Raw genomic sequence first — 17,740 nt, 5'->3', positions numbered from 1 at the left:
TCCATCAAATACTTGAAGATGGACATGTCAAAAGTAGGAATAATCGGCGTGCGTGCATAAGAAGATGTATGAATGTAGAGGAAGCGAGGTCTGTATGCCAAGATAGAGCGTTATGGCGTTCTATCCTCTCTGCCTACCCCTACGGGGAAACGGCGTGATGGTTTGTTGTTGTTGTTGTTAAGTAGAAAGACACAATGGTATACAGAAGACTCGGCGGGAGTGGGGAGCGTGTGAGAGGTGTTTATGATTGAATTTGATTCAGTGATCGTCTGAAAGAAGACAACTTGTTATCAAAGAAATCAAGACTGGTATGTTTGTTGGCAGACCTGAGAATTCTGGGCATAGGGGAATGAAAACCATAGTTAGTTCTATGGTTATCGGTATAAATGTAGAGCATCCAAAGTCTGCCTCGATCCTCTACGTTCTTGCTCTAACTACAATGTTTTTTTTCATCTATTGATATATTTTACATACCCCTTAATTTATTTTAAAATATATTAAGACTTATCATTTCTGGCTGCGATACGATCCCACTTACTATTTAATGATGCACCCTCCTGAACACTTACTCCCACACTAATACACATAAACACACATCTACACTTACAAATACATATAAACACATCCTTTTGTTGTAACACAATTTAATAATATGTATGATTTTTATTTAGAAACTTTGCTGGTCTGTCTTTAGACTGTATTTTTAAAAAAATGTTATTATATCATTGTCGACTGTTTGTTTCTTTAAAATTAATAAATAAATATTAAATAAAAACAGAGTGATATTGCGTTCTATCCTTTCTGACTACCCCAACGAGGAAATGGCGGGGTTGTGTTTTGTTGTGCAAAAGGCATAAATTTAAAAGGCGTTAATTTAAAACATTTAAGTTTGTGAGTGAAAATTATTGATGGAAGTTCATTGTAATTTATTACATAAATAAAACACGAGTGATACATCAAATATATCAAAAATAAAATAAAATACTTAAACTCATTAAAATAGCAATATATCAATCAATTCATTAGTTAACCCATAGAAAATTTGTTGATAATGATCCTTAAGATAAAAATAACTTTATTTAATTTACTTACACATAACTTTGAATTATGTATCCTTACCTCTGTTCTGTATAAATACATTTAACTTTTTAATAAAGATACCAGTCTCGAAGATGTCGCGAAAGCGATGAAACCGGTCACTGGATATTCCAAATTTGTGGATTAAAGGCGTTAATTTATTTATTTCGACTAAAATCTCTTGGCAAAAAAATGAAAAAATGTGTATCTAGAAAGTAAATTTGTTCTAATTGGATGGCTAACAGAGTCCCCCAGGACTCTATAACAGCTGCGGGTGGAGTTAGGTTTTCTCCCTCAATACCCTTACGGAGAAATGGCGTAATGATTTGTTTTGTTTTTGTTAAATTATTCGGAAATGGGAAACGCGCTTTGACATTTCTTCATACAAACGTATTCCCGTATTTACTACCGGAATTGAGGCACTAAAGCAACATTGTTTTACTCTTTAAGATATTTAGCATAGCGCATCCTTACAATTTTGTTTTTTTTTTTATAAATTGTTTTTTATAGGAGCCAGGGCCATTAAAGAACCCTCAAGCGCGCCCAATTTTATCTGCCGTCTTCAGTCTTCAGACGTAAGGAATACAAATATGATGATTCGTTTTGAAAATTAGAAAAACTATCGACACAGAAAATTGCATTCTGATACTCTTTCTTGAAAAAAAACAACAAAATTGGTTTAATTTAAAGGTGCGGAAGACGAGACAACGAAAGCTCGATTTTCTCGATAGCTAAAATTGTTTCATAATCCTCTTTTCGGCACCCCAAAAATTAACCGATTTCGTTTTTTTTAAGAGTTTGAAAATGAAATTTTCTCAATCGGAACCTTTTGCGTTTTTAAATTATTTATTTCTTTCTTTACGGTTCCTTTACATAATTACAATAAAACCAGTGAGAAAAAATACGATAAAAAATAACATAATATTTTTATTTATTTATTTAACCTTTTGTACATTGGCGGGCTTATTGCAAAATGGCAATTTCTTCCAACCAACCAATAAAATAAAAGTTTAATTTTTATAATTCAAGTTACAGAACATATACAATAGAAAAAAAAGATTAAAAAGCTAAATTATTGACAGATTCAAGAAAGGGGTGCTGCGTTGGTTTGGACATGTAGAGCGAACGGACAGTGAAAGAACGGCTAAAATGATGTACGATGCAAATGTTGATGGATGCAGAAAACGAGGAAGACCGAGAAAGACGTGGCGCGATCAAGTTCATCAAATACTTGAAGATGGACATGTCAAAAGTAGGAATAATCGGCGTGCGTGCATGAGAAGATGTATGAATGTAGAAGAAGCGAGGTCTGTATGCCAAGATGTTATGGCGTTCTATCCTCTCTGCCTACCCCTACGGGGAAACGGCGTGATGGTTTGTTGTTGTTGTTGTTGTTGTAGTTCCCTAGGATATTTCGGAGCAGAGTTGTGCAGTGACTCATACATAAACCAACAGAGTTTGTATTCCACGCTCTGTGAAAAACGTAGCCAGTGTAATTTCCGAAGTGTAAATCTACCTACCCCTACGGAAAACGGCGTGATGATTTGTTTGCAAATTTTTCATTAAACGTCAAAAATCCCGCCTGAAAAAGCTTCGATAAAAGTTTTTAAATAAAATTCTACGCAAATTTAAAATTCGATCTGACGTACATATTTTTTAAAGTAGGTACCGGGTACGTACCTTCTTGCTTATCAAGATTGCGAGAAATGTGGTACCCACCTACTGCCTACCCAATGCCATACCTCGCCTGCGTTTAGGATCATATTTAGTTTGGCTTAGTGCGCGCAGAAGAGCCGATGGGTGAGGTCGTATTACACACAAACACACACACAAAAGCTTTGTGCAGCTTTGAATTTGACAGATGCAAGCGGGAAAAAACATAACCTAAAAATCATTTGAGAAATAATTTCTTTGAAATAAAACGCGCGCGTTTAAACGTACATATGTGTTGAGAATTTTAAATGAACTAAGAAAATGCTGTTTGAAATGTGTAAATATTACAAAATAAACACTGTTTTTTTACGTTTCTGTTATATGCTGTGAAAAGTGTATTTTTTAATGCTGAACCTATTATGTAAATAATGTTTCAAGTGATAATTTTTTTTATATAAATATAAATTGCGTTATATTTATTTGCAAAAAATGTAGATACATTTTTACCTCAATTATGTTTTTATAAATAAATAAAAATGTGATATTTTTTGTTGACGATAATTCATTATATTCCAATTAAAAAAAAATACTTTTTTATAAATTTTTCGTGTAATTTTTAAGGGTTGTGTTTTTAAAAAAAATAAAAAAATTGTGAAATGATCTCGCGAAAGTCTGACAGTTCGCAGTCGGATAGGCTATCGCCATCCTCGAGCTGCAGTTCCGGTACCAGTATCGGGAGTAGCATCTCTAACAACCAAGTGAACAACATATCCCAGAACGTGTTTCCGGAAATCGCTATTTCTTGGGATGAACAAAAGGCGGAAACCGGAATCCTGCAGCAAAACATATATTTCGACAGCGGCGGGTATCAGAATCGAAACCGACCGGAAATCAAACAAGATGTCGGGTATTTTACCAATAATAATTGCAGCAAAAGAAAGCTCGCGCTGAGCTCGTGCGCGCAAGAAAATTCGCTGTACAAAAAGCGCAGGATGAGCTGTGATTACTACGCGCCGGACGTTGACAAGAAAACGGAGTTTAACAGAGATTCAGGCGACTTTTACTCCCCTTCGCTGGTAGTCGATGAAAACGCTACGGCGAATGATCGAAAATTATGCATGAACGCGCCCAAGATCATCAAAAACTTGGAAAAATCAAACTTCTCCATAGATTTTTCCGCGGCTCCGGGCGAGGAGCGGGAAAATTTGAGCGCGAACTTCTTCGGATCGTCGCCCGGCGTGAGGAGGAACCAATTCTTCAGTCCCGACCAGGTGCAGTGCATGTGCGAGGCGCTGATGCAAAAGGGAGACATCGACAAATTGGCTTCGTTTTTGTGGACGCTGCCGCCGAACGACCTTTTGCGGGGGAACGAAAGCTTACTCAGGTAAATAAAGTGACTAAAGTCCGTTCATTATTACAAGATTTTCCAAATAAACAAACCAGCCGCATGACTTCCGACGGAGAATAGCCTATTTCACACATGTCATCTTAATCTAAATCGCACGGTAAAATTATAGTGTGTCGACATTTATTATATTATTTATTGTTTTAGCATTTACTTAAAACATTTGGAATTTATTTAAAATGGAATACTTTCTAATCATCATCATCATTCCCTTTCCGCACCTAATGGTGCATAGGGCACTGCATTGGTACACAAATCGCAGCGTATCTTGATCATTTTTGTTACATGAAGGTAAGATGATCAGTCTTACGCTTCAGGTACCAGTCTTACTAATAATATGGAAGAATGACTAGACAGGTGCCACCGTTTTGAAGCAACAATTCACGGACAATTTGCAATAGACTTCACGAACTCGGCAATAGTTATTCCCACGTATCTGATATATTTAGTGTAGGGTATTGTTCCTATAGAACAAACCTTTTGAACTTTTTCAAAGCTGGTGAATGGTAATTATATTTATTTATTCATGCATTTCATAATATATACAGTTTTTTGTTCACTTTGCCCAGCTATATGAAACAGTACTTATGATTTTCTTGTTGTGTTACTGTAGAATGTTTTGATCTTTAATCTTTCTTCTGAATATGCTGTATAATTTTTAGGTTATTTTTTTAAATATAAATCTTGTAAAATTTTTGGGTTTAATTTTTTTTTATAAATCTTGGGTAAAAGAAATTTATGTTAAAATAATATATACATTAAGCCAAATATGTTAGTATTATAAATGTTTGTAAAATGCAGATTTGCCATTTATGTTAATAAAATAAAATAAATACATAAAATACTTTTTTAAAGTTTATTAAGTAATTCAAAATACCTGAAACTAGTTGTATTATAATATATTAAACTATTATGTGGTAAAATTTTAAATAATTGACATTTATTAGATTTAAATTTAATAATATTTAAATTTTTCGGTTTTTTTTATAAAACTCCGTAGTTAAACTTTTTAATAAAAATATTATTAAAAACGCCACGGTTAAATATTATTTTTAAAAATAAAATAAAATATTAGCATTCATATAATTTACCTAAATATTTTAATTTTGGTGACCATTTTCAGCGAGTTGTAAATAACTCGCTATTAGAAAATGAAAATCAAGTTTGTTACAGTAGGCTTCAAACCTCGGACCTCTGATCCGCGAGTGCACAACACTAGCCACGGGACCACAACCCGATTGAAATAATGTAGTAAAACTTATTAAAATATATTTTAAACATAATTTTATAAAAATAATTACTTGAATTTAGCAATTACTCTCAGGTAAAAATCCTGCAAAAGGAAATCAACTAGAGATTAGTACGTCTCATGGTGTACTGATTATTGCGTTTGCCAGGCATTAAATAAATAAATAATTGTAAAACAAATATCGATCCGCTGCATTGTATTTTATCATACCGTGTGGATTTTTGCCGTGGTGCGAAATAGGCCAATTTATATATATATATATATATATATATATATATGTGGCCACTTTACACACTGTGTAACATTCACCATTCTGCCCATGTTTGAACATCCACATTTCCACAACTCTTCCATCTGTTGATTTTTGTGAAATAAAAAAGCTGTAACCTTTATCACGTGGGTGAGCTTCATCCGGCTGAACCAAATCACCTACTAGGCAACGCCTGAAAGCAATTTTCCAATTGTTATATTTCTTCTTTTACCGGGTAGTTAATTCAACAATGTTTGAGTATGCAAAAATCACATTCTAAAAATAGTGCCAATCACAAAAACGGAATTTCTCAATTTGCAGAAAACACCTACGGGACTAGAAAATCTTACGGTACCTACTTTAAAATTCATTTACACTGTTCAAATACATAATAAGATTCTTGTTTGTAATATAAAAAAAACTGATGTATTCAATGTTAATCATTTGTCAAAATCAAAAACATTTCAACTGTTGTGTGTATTTGATACAGAATAATGTTCCCTCACTGGGGTGTCCCGTGCCGAGGGAAACATTTTACAAAATGTGAAACATGCCTAAGATTAGCTATTTAACAAAATGAACAAAATAATAACAATAAAAAAAACGTTATTAAACCAATTAACCTAATTATAATTATCATAATAAACAATAAAAAAAACTAAAATATTCATAAAAAACGTTACCAATTTATATAGACTAATTAAAAAAATCACAAACAGTGCATACATTTTACATATTTGGCTTGATCCACTCATCGATCCGTGAGCAACCCACCTCCACTATCCATTTCTTAATAGCAATATTATATTTTGAGTACTTACAATTGTCCTTATGGATAATGGAAGTAGATTGTATGTACACTTTAACCGAGTAGTAGGCCAATCCTCTTCGACCGAAGGTTGTATTTATTATTTTATTTTTGCAGCATCAGGGTGGAGTAACCCTTGTATTTGTAACGGAATGTTTACGTGTTTATGTTAATTTGGAAAAGCAACTGGAAGACTGGACGTGTTTTGTCAAACAAATATGTCGCTGGATAAGTTATCCTGATATCCATCTCAACTAACACCTAATTACGAATTAAATTAATTGTCAACACTTGATGAAGGAATAATAAAATAATTCATTATAATTCCAAAAGGGTATCAGATGTAATTCTTATCAAAAACATGAGATTCTTTATCTTGCAGAAGTTGATACATATCCGATTTCCTTCATACATTAATATGAAGTTCGGCGTACCTAAACGTTCATCTACAGTCTGCTCAGTTATAAGTCACGCAGGAATGTTAATTATTTTTTAAATCTGTCGTTACATTTTCCCATAAAGATGTTTGAGGAATGATAAATCGAATCGTTCAGCGCGCGTGTGAAAGGCTGTGAAAATTCATTTGTTAAATAACATGTACATTAACATATTACAACAGAGATGAAGAACATTTAAGAGAAGGTAATATAGAAGTCCAGGCATCTACAGGGCTTATGACCTGTCAATGGCTGGTTTAAGTAGCCACTTTACACACAGTGTAACATTCACCATTCTGCCTATATTTTAACATCTATATTAGATGCCTGGACTTCTATATTACCTTCTCTTAAATGTTCTTCATCTCTGTTGTAATATGTTAATATAAACAGCTCCCCAGGGAGTTGAATCCAGTCCTTGTTTACAAACATTTGGACAAACTCAAAATATTGTTGATAAATTACCTGGTCCATGAAGAAGTATAGAAATTGAAAAAATAATATTTTCAGGCGTTGCCTAGTATGTAGGTGAAATAATTCAATTTGATAAATCTCACCCGCATAAATAAAGGTTTCAGCTCTTTAACTTAACAAACATCAACAGATGAAAGAATTGAAGGAATATAGATGTTCAAATATAGGCAGAATGGTGAATGTTACACAGTGTGTAAAGTGGCCACCATGCATTCCAGATGAACTAGCTGACAGGCGTCTCACGCTTAGATCAGCTACGTCTACGGCGAGAGGAAAAGTTATTATACCTCTACGCAAACAGCGCACTAAATTTGGTGAACGCGCATTTGCGGTCGCAGGCCCTATGGCATGGAATGCTCTCCCAGCAGAGGTGCGAGGCTGTGAAAGTGAAGTGATGTTTCGGAAAAAACTTAAAACCCACTTGTTCTCTAAATCATTTGAATAAATCCGTAGCACGTGACAACAAAATAAATTGTTTTAATTAAATTACAAATTTAAAAGCTTCAATTAAAATAATTTAACAATAGAATCACCATGTAAAGCGCCCTTGGGGTATTTTATTACGAAAATGGCGCTGTATAAGTTATCCATAATAATAATAATTTTGCCTCCTGCGTTAAACATTTATTTGCCAAAGTAGATTTCAGTACACCGTTCCCCCTGTTCCCGGCACTCACCCTCCTTTCAATATCTTTCTCGGCCTTTCCGTCCCTAGTAAACATACTTCCCAGGTACACAAATTCTTCTACCTGATTCAGAATATCTCCGTTCACACTGATCTCACATTTAGTTATATTTTCATCCCTTTCAAAAACTATCACTTTTGATTTATCAACATTCATAAGCAAATCCTTTTTTTCAATAAAAACCTTTATTAGCGTAAAAAACTAAATATGCAGTAAAAAAATGGAACAATTAAGGTTGAATTTGCCAAAAAAGATTCTGGCTCTTGTGTTTGGCAAGTTTACAAAATATTATTAAAAAGAAACAAAAAAAATAATAAAATAAATTAATAAAAAAACAATTGTAAAAATTGAGAAAACTCTAACAAGTAAAAAAAAAAAAACACAAAATTTATAAATTAAAATACACAGGTACATATTATACATAATTTTTTTTCTTTCATTTTAATTTTAATTTTATTTAATAGTATAATTATACATTTTTACAATTTGAAAAAAAAAAAAAAACTTGTTATATCTTTACTAAAACTAAAATCCCGCTAAGCCACTTTCTGTAGCTTGTTGGTAAAGATTATATTTATACTAACTTAATAATATTATTTACATTTATAAAAACAATGAATAACAGATAAAATTAACAGCCGGAAAGATCAGAATAAACATGTTTATACAAATAATAATATATAAATTTATTTTTCAAATACATGAAAATATATGAAAAATTAAAATATTTACACATAAGCTACTATTCATGTATAACTTTTGATCGAGTAGCCACTCTTTTATTTTGCTCTTGTTACAATGTGAGCTAAACTAAAGTTCTTTCGACAATAAATTAAAAATGCTATGTACATTCTTCTTCAATTTTCCGTAATTTATTTCTTGACGTAGATTTTGTGGTAAATTATTGAAAAGCTTCCGTCCTGTGTAAGTATAATGATGTTTGGCTGTGGTAGTTTTAATTCTCTGTAGAGCGAGGCATCCTGTTCTCAACCCTCGCGTAATACGGTCCGATGGGAGGCTCTCCTTATGCACCCGGAGCATACAGCACTTTCCGTAGATATCCTCCACTCTTAAAACATTAAATTCTTTGAACAGTTCGGTAGTTGAGAACAAAGATGGTTTATATAGTAAGATTTTAATATTTTTTTTTGTAGAATATTTAAGGGTCTTAGATGAGCGTTAAAAGCCTCTTCCCATCCAACTATTGCATATTGAATGATTGCATAATAAACTGTCTTCAATTGATCCGTCGATAAGATACCTCTAAGCTTTAAAAATATGTGGAACAATTTTCTTAGTCTTTTGCACATTGAATCTATTTGTTCTTTCCACTTAATGTTTTGGTCGATTATTATTCCCAGTTATTTTATCTTAATGAATGACCTTAATCCGCTTTATAATAATAATAAGCTTTGCCGAAGGCACTGTTCTCATTGATGGAAACACTTGGGAGGAAACCTACCAAATAGCGGAAAAAGCTTTTTCCACGATCAAGGGTTATTTAGACTCGAATCTTCTGACGTCAAACGAAAAAAATACAACATTCATTAATTTAAGTATAATAAAAAAAGAACAACCTAAGTGTGACAAATTAATGATACATAATGAGGAATTCCACTGTTTTCTAATTTTTTTTTCTATTAGCGTACTATTTAACTATTTAACTTTTTTTTTTTGTGCGTTATTTACAAAAATATGATTTTTTAAGTTACATTTATCAAATACCGCGCCAAATGACTGTAATCAGTGTGTCACTTTTCAGTAGTGACGTCATGAAACGGTTAGCGTTCTTACTTTCACTGACCTGACAAATCTGACCATGAATCTATGGAATATTGCTTTGATTACTTCATTTAGTTGATCGTAATTTGCTCATTTCTATGTTATGGTTGTTTTTTACGAACGTTTCGATTTGGAAAAACCTAGAAAGTTGACATAATCTCTGGTTGAAATGTCAAATTATACAAATTCTACTTTTTTTTCTATGGTCAAAACGTTCCTTACAAGGTGCGGGGGCTTTAAAGCGGAAACCGGAAATACTACACGTTTAACTACAAGGAGTGACGTCATTATTTACGATTTTAAAATGAATACAATTTTAAACATTTTTTATTTATTTTTGCGTGCGTTTTTGAGATATTTCATCCTACTGCAAAATTTTTCAATATTCACGTGTACACAAAAACATTTTTTAAATTTAATTCCGGGTTGGGCTGGAATTCCTCATTGCAATACAACTGATTTGCATAGTGAAAAATGCACATGTAACTTTAACCCCTGCACTCTACCCCAACTTAAAGCCCGTTTTATAATAGTCACATATAATATCATACGTACGCGCTCTATAAAGCAAAATATTTTTTAATGTGCCAATTATTATTTAAATTTTTAATTTAACTCATCATTCATCATGATCATCATCAAATCATTTGATCTAGGGGGTTTCTATTCTTGATTCAGGGCCCGGGCGCTGGTGGCTTTTCACCGAGGGCATTACCAGGAGCTGTACGTGGTGCTGGAGTCACAGCAGTTCAACCCTCGATACCACCCCGAGCTGCAGGCGCTGTGGTTCGGGGCGCACTACAGGGAGGCAGAGAAGGTCCGGGGGAGGCCGCTAGGTGAGATGAAAAACAATATTATACCCAGTGAGGTGGCCAGCAACCACATTACATTACCAGGAGCTTTATGAGATGCAATGGCCTTTTTCTACCATAGTTTGAAGTTAAAGTTAAATGCAATTTATGCTCTGACTATTTGGTTCGGGGTCTCCACTGGAGTGAGGCAAGGCTGCGTCCTTGCACCGTTCTTATTCATCATACTGTTGGATTTCATCTTATGCAAATCAATACCACTTGATCGAGGCATAGAAGTGAAATCCCCCCTAAAGTTGTGTGACTTGGAGTATGCAGACGATGCGGTTCTTCTTGAAAAATCTGTTGGTGATTTTTAGGAAATTGTTGACAAACTGCAGGAAAACTCAACTCGTCTGGGTCTTAATATCAATACAAAAAAGACTCCCATTATGTGCAACAAATTCTGTCCTGACCCTGATCAGCCTCTCTATAATACTGGACAGAGGACTGAGAAAGTTGACAGCTTTAAATACTTGGGAGTACACATAACTGAGTATGGAAGCATGCACAGCATAAAGAGCTCGCAACCCGCCTAGGAATTGCTGGAGCAACTTTTAACTAGATGCGTGTTGTCTGGAACTCTAGTCTATACTCGGTCAAAATGAAATGCTGATTATTCAACTCTTGTATTTTGCCAGTTCTCCTATATGGGTGCGAATCTTGGCACCCTACCAAAGCTCAAAACACCAAACTTCTGAGTTTTGAGAGTAAGTGCTTGAGAAGAATATTAGGTATAAGGTGGTTTGATTTTATAACTAACATTGAAGTCCGGGAACGGACGCAGCAGCCTCCTATAACGAGCGTCTTGAAGATGCGGAGGTGGACCTGGCTTGGACACGTGCTGCGCATGTCTCAGGAGAACCCAAACCCAAGCTGCCTCTTCTTTAAACCTGCGGGATCACGCCGTCCTAAAAGGCCATCAATGACAATCTTTAGACTTTATTCGGCGGAATTAAGGGGCGCTGGATTGACATGGGAAGAAGCGAGAGTGCTGGCTGGCGATAGGGTCTCCTGGAGGCAACTGGTGATGTCCACATGCTCCACTTAGGAGCGGATGTGGAAAAGAAGAAGTAAAATCAAAGCCTCAGCGCATTTGCCTACCTTTCTCAGATTCGATTCCCAGCATGGTTGATACGAAATATTTATTTAAAAGAGTGTTTTCACATCAGAATATGTCATAGTCTCGTAAGTCTGATCATCTTATCTTTATTTTTTTTAAATGATCAAGGTGCGCGGTGATTGGTGTACCAATGCAGTGCCCTATGTACCATTAGGTGCGGAAAGAGAATCGTGATGATGATGTAAAATAACTTACAACTGGAATGGAGAACATATTTAAGGAGGCATATGGAAGTCTAGGCATTTAAATGTCTTAACCTGTCATTGGCTGGTTTAAATGGCCACTTTACACATTGTGTAACATTCACCATTTTGCCTATGTTTGAACTATGGGATCGTATGAAAAACAGTAAGACCGCGTTTCCTCTGACAACTTAATTTCCAAGCGCCTCTAGTAATGATATCATGCAAACAGCATAACACCTGTAGCTCAATCAGAAATAACTATCGACGTGCTAATAAGCGACGTGATAACAATTTCTCACCATGGTTGTTTATTGTATTCGCGATCACAATGGAACATCCGTGAACACCTAATATTAAATGTCAAAATATTTACGTTTCGCGACGTATAATCCTGCTGCGCAATCACATATTTGAATTTCACCGGTGTAAATATGTAAAATATTACAAAACTGCTATTTTTATTTTTTATTTATTATTTATCATGCTATTCATTGCATTTAGCCGGCGGTTGGCAAGCCAAATTTTAAGAATAGCACTTGCCATGGCAATTGTAATTTAATTTTCAATTTTTTGGATTAGATACTCCTTACTATTTTGCAAATGCAATATATTGTAAACTTATAATTTTAGAAATGAAAAACTGATTTGAGTATACCAAACACTTTATTTTATTTTTACAAATATAAAAACATAAATTTCGTGACAATTGTTTCGCCTTGTTAGGGCATTTTCAACAAATAACTGTCACGAAATTTCTGTTTTTATATTTTTTATATTTGTAAAAATAAAATAAAGTGTCCAGTAGACTCAAATCAGTGTTTAATTTATAATATAATAAGTTTAAATATGGAGTTCTACAAAATAAACACCAAATCAATCAATCAATTGTATTATTTTTTATATTAAACGCCTATTTTTTTCCCAATGAACTGTATTTATTTACGAGGAAAACAAAAAAAAACCGACACGAGAGTTGACTTAGAGATTACACACGCGTTGACTTGTGACTGCGATAACTTGAGCATGTTCATTATTGTTCATTGTGATTGCTCAAATGCTTGGCATGTTTTTAAGCACGTCGATAGTTATTTGTGATTGATCTATTGGTGGGAAAACGAATTCCCACGCGGACCCGGGGCGCGAAATAGCAGGAGCGAAGCCCTAGGGCTTCTACGATATTATTGAGCGAAGTGGATTGTAATTAAATTTAATGAAAATAACTGAGTATCCTCGATATGCGGTATGTAGTGTCAGTCGGTCACAACCCCAGCAAATGAGATGGATTAGGAAGGGAGGCCACTAACCTGGTTTCCGTTCTTGATGGACTTCTTGGATCCGACTTGACACTTGCGAGCGGCACTAACATGAAGGCAGGCCCTGATCTGAAGCTCAACACTGGTCGTTGGTAGAAACAATTTTATAATGCGGCACACACGTTCAACGAAATAAACGCGCAATGTACGACACGAGGTTTTAATGTGGCGGGTAATCAAAGGATACTAAGGTGAGAGGTGCACAGTAGTTGTAGGTAAAAATTATGTAGAAGTTTATTTATTTATTCATTAACGACGTTGTCTATGTATACAGTTTATAGGGTTTACATATTACAATAAAAAAATAGTTTAAAACATTTAAAAAAAAGAAAAGAAGCTTTGACAAACATAAGGGACATCAAGACAATATCATCATCATCGTTCCCTTTCCGCAACTAATGGTGCATAGGGCACTGTATTCGTACACCAATCTTGATCATTTTTGTTACATGAAGGTAAGATGATCAGTCTTACGCTTCAGATACCAGTCCAGGAACTATGAAATATTCTGGTGTGAAAACACCCTTTAAAATAAATATATAATATCAACCATGTCGATAATCGAACCTGAGACCTCTTGCATGTCAGGCTAATGCGCTGACCATTACACCACGAGGTCAAGACAAGATCTGGACTATTTATTTAGTGCTCGTTTAAATCGTTGTGAACTTAAACCAAAAAAGTTCAGATCTTGTCTTGAGTTAACAATACGACAAAGACGCGTCATTGGAGAATTAAGGCCATAGTTTGTTCTATGCAGATCGATGAACAGTACTTCATTGTTTCTCAACCTATGAGTCGAAATATTGAATTTTACTTGTCCCAGTAATGATGGAACATCGATTATACCATTTAGTATGCCGAACATGTATATGGAATCAACATTAGTTCTACGTTTTTGTAATAAATATTTAATTTATTTATTTGTGTATAAATATTTAACATTGACTAGATATCAGCATAAGAATAATAACCTCTCTCTAGTCCAAGCATTGTGTCCAAGTTGTGACAATACTTGACCCATGCATACCCACATAATTCGCAACCAACACCTGTCCGTTTGTTATGATACATTACCTTCGAGAGCTTATTTATTTATTAGCAATATGTCAATCGAAGCTAAACTGGCAGTGCACAACGGAGTTTTAGTCCCAACACTTATGTATGAAAGTGAAACATGGAACTGGCAGAGGAAGGATGAAAGCCGAGTGAACGCGGTTGAAATGCGATCTCTTAGACGAATGTGTGGGAAATCAATGTATGACAGGGTGACAAATGATGAAATCAGGCGAGAGTGTAAATCTGAGTCAAGTATAATTGATAAGATTAAGAAAGGGTCTCTGAGATGGTTTGGTCACGTAGAACGAATGGACGACGAAAGAATGGTAAAACCAGTATATATCGCGAAAATGAACGGCAACGTTAGACGAGGACGACCAAGGAAGACGTGGCATGATCAGATAAACCAAAATTTTAAGTCTGGTCATGTCAAAAGCAGACAGAACCGAAGGGCATGTATGACAAGATGGATGAATGTGGAAGAGGCTAGGATTGTATGCCAGGATAGACGTGTGTGGCGGTCCATTCTATCTGCCTACCCCTACGGAGAAATGGCGTGATGGTAATAGTAGTAGTAGTAGCAAATTTTCTTTTGTTTACTGATAAACTACCTAACAGTTTTATACATTTTTCTGATTAATTTTACGGTATCATTTATTATTTCAGATATGAGGAACATAAAACCAAGTAAAAAATATATGATATATATGGCTGTTTTTATTTATTTTTAGGTCCTGTAGATAAATACAGATTGAGAAAAAAATATCCACTTCCAAAGACTATTTGGGATGGTGAAGAAACGGTGTATTGTTTTAAGGAGAAAAGTAGAAACGCACTTAGAGATTGCTACAACAGAAACCGGTAAGTTCAATGAAGAAGTTCTGTTATTGTCTTGATTATTTTTATTTATTAAGCTTTCCGAACCTGAAAGTGAAAAAAAATTCGCGACCCCTGAAGGGGACACCCTTTTTTTTAGTGGGAGTTGCAATATTATTGACTATATATTGTACGTCGACATTTAGAAAGAGACCTTTGGCTGTATTTGGATTTGTAGAGCTTCGTCGTTGTCGTACACCTGTCACGTGTAATGTCCGCCAGTGGTTGTTAGCGCTCTTAACGACGGTTGGGACAATTTAAAATTAACTATCAAACTTTCATGACATTGGTCGTAGGGAGTCAGAAAAGTTGATGCATGCCACGGATTGGAGAACCTTACTGGATGTCAAAAATAAAATATAAAAAATAAGGAATAATTTAAAAAAATATATATTTATAGATGACAACCATGAAGTTTCGCATAAATAAATTTTCTATGTTTTTATGAATGTATGTATGTGTATGCGCATGGGTGTATGTACGTATGTGTGTATGTACATGTGTATATAAGTGTATATTTATATATATGTGTATGTCTGTATGTATATGAATCAAAATGTGTATCCGAATAAGTTTATCTTTTGTTTGTCTGTGCTCTATATTAATTTGTTAACTATTATAATATATTAAAATGTAATTGCCTAGCTTGGAACGGGGTATGTACCCTTGTTAGCTGGGCAAAGTGAACATGGAATTGTATTTTGATAAAGAGTGTGAATAAATAAATAATAAATAAAATAAAAATATTAAAAAAACTAAAAATAAAATGAACTATCAGAAGTTTCGATAATTAAATAACTATAATCCATAAAATTAAGAATAGTCCAGAAGAAGCGAAGAATTATATTTGAATACATTTGCCTGTGTCCAAAATACCCCCTCTTAAAAGGGGTGCGCGTCGAAACTTTCGACGTGCGCATGCGTGAAGTCGCCGCGTAATGTGACCAGATCGTGAAAAATATAATCATAACAGAAATATAAGGTAATTATGTGTTTAAAAAAAAGCAATTTGTTAATTTCTCTAAAATTTGATTGTGCACGCAAAATATAGTAAATGCTTAATTTCTCGGATAAGCAGTCCCTCCGCAAACCCCTGCCGATCTCCTACCCAGCCGCTTCCCTTGTCCGCGTCTGGTGCGTATCGCTTCGTTGGTCAAATACGTTTTTATCGCAATTTTTTTGTCGGTAAGGAGTAGGGGTTTGCGGGAGGGACGCTAGTCCGAAAAATTTAAGATTGCTTCCATTTTGAGATCTAAAAAATTATGTATTATTTTTAATGACTTTTTGGAAAAAAAAATACTAGGAGTTTTTTTGAAGCTTGCCATGAGGAATGTTCCTCTAAAGTTTCGCGGTCTGGCTCTGAAACACCATGTATAATGCCGGGAACATTATATATCGTACATCGGCACTTGGACTTTTGGACAAAGTACGATGTATGCAATCTTGGTTCTACGCGCCTTCTGGAATATTATGTGCCAACTGCCAACCATAAAATGGTATCTACTAATTATATTCTCGTGTAGGTATCCGAACCCCGACGAGAAAAAGAGTCTGGCGTGCCGGACAGGGTTGACATTAACACAGGTCTCCAATTGGTTCAAGAACAGGAGGCAGAGGGACAGAACTCCCCATCATCAGGCACACCTGCAGCCCCATCACAGAGGGTAAGTGACTTCTTTTTATGTATTATTGCCTGCGTACATTAAATTAAATTTGTATTTTTTAAAAATACTTTTCAATTTTTTTATATACGTTTATATTTTTTTTAATGTTGCTTTCGTCCAGTCGAATAGAAAAATATCACCTTTTTTAAGTAATAAGGTTGCGTACAAAATATTTTTTAATTTGTAATTTTGAATTCCCGCATAAACTGTCATTGAATTGGCCAAGCTCCTAATACGTCACGATTTATGTTAATTTTAAACTTTGTTCCTAACCGTTTAAATTTTTATAGAACATCGTCACGAATTATCAATGCCAAACATGAAGCGTTTTTCGGTGACATATTTTTTAATAATTTATTTTTTAAAGTTACGTATTAAAATTTCTCCACAATATCCATATAATATTTTTCAGTCTACACTCACTTAGAAGGTTGCAAAAATTCTTACCCATTAGTACTAAATGTACCCTTGTACAAGCATTACTACTACCCATTCTAGATTACGCTGATGTTTCCATGACTGATTTAAGCTGTGAGCAACTCGATAAACTTGAACGACTTCAGAATACATGCATAAGGTACATTTTTGGTCTTAGGAAATATGACCACATTTCTGATTATCGTAGGCAACTGAAATGGCTCAAAATTAGACAGCGGAGAGACTATCACTACCTCTCACTTCTGTTCAATGTACTTCATAGTCCTAACGCTCCTATATACCTGCGTGAAAAATTTCAACGCTTATCAGTTCATGGTTTACCTCTTCGTTCTAATTCTCAAGGTATTCTCCTTATACCCATCCACAATTCCTCTTTCTTCTCTAACTCATATAGTGTCCATGCGGCTCGACTG

General features: G+C 34.6%; 1 protein-coding gene across 1 annotated transcript; it reads left to right on the top strand.

The window, feature by feature from the left end:
- Window positions 1–3,386: 3,386 nt before the first annotated feature.
- On the top strand, window positions 3,387–16,889 carry LOC148271515 (uncharacterized; the record flags this gene model as incomplete). The annotated part of the gene is made up of 4 exons (XM_088241301.1): window positions 3,387–4,114; window positions 10,500–10,657; window positions 15,081–15,210; window positions 16,749–16,889. Coding segments are annotated over exons 1-4 (1,157 nt in total), but the record flags the coding sequence as incomplete, so codon positions are not given.
- Between the last annotated feature and the right edge of the window lie 851 nt (window positions 16,890–17,740).

This window comes from Micrasema longulum, unplaced genomic scaffold (assembly GCF_059751315.1).
Source record: "Micrasema longulum isolate JH-2025_06_02 unplaced genomic scaffold, ASM5975131v1 h1tg002827l, whole genome shotgun sequence".
In the NCBI taxonomy this organism is placed as follows: domain Eukaryota; kingdom Metazoa; phylum Arthropoda; class Insecta; order Trichoptera; family Brachycentridae; genus Micrasema; species Micrasema longulum.
This window is presented reverse-complemented; position numbering and strand designations above follow the sequence as displayed.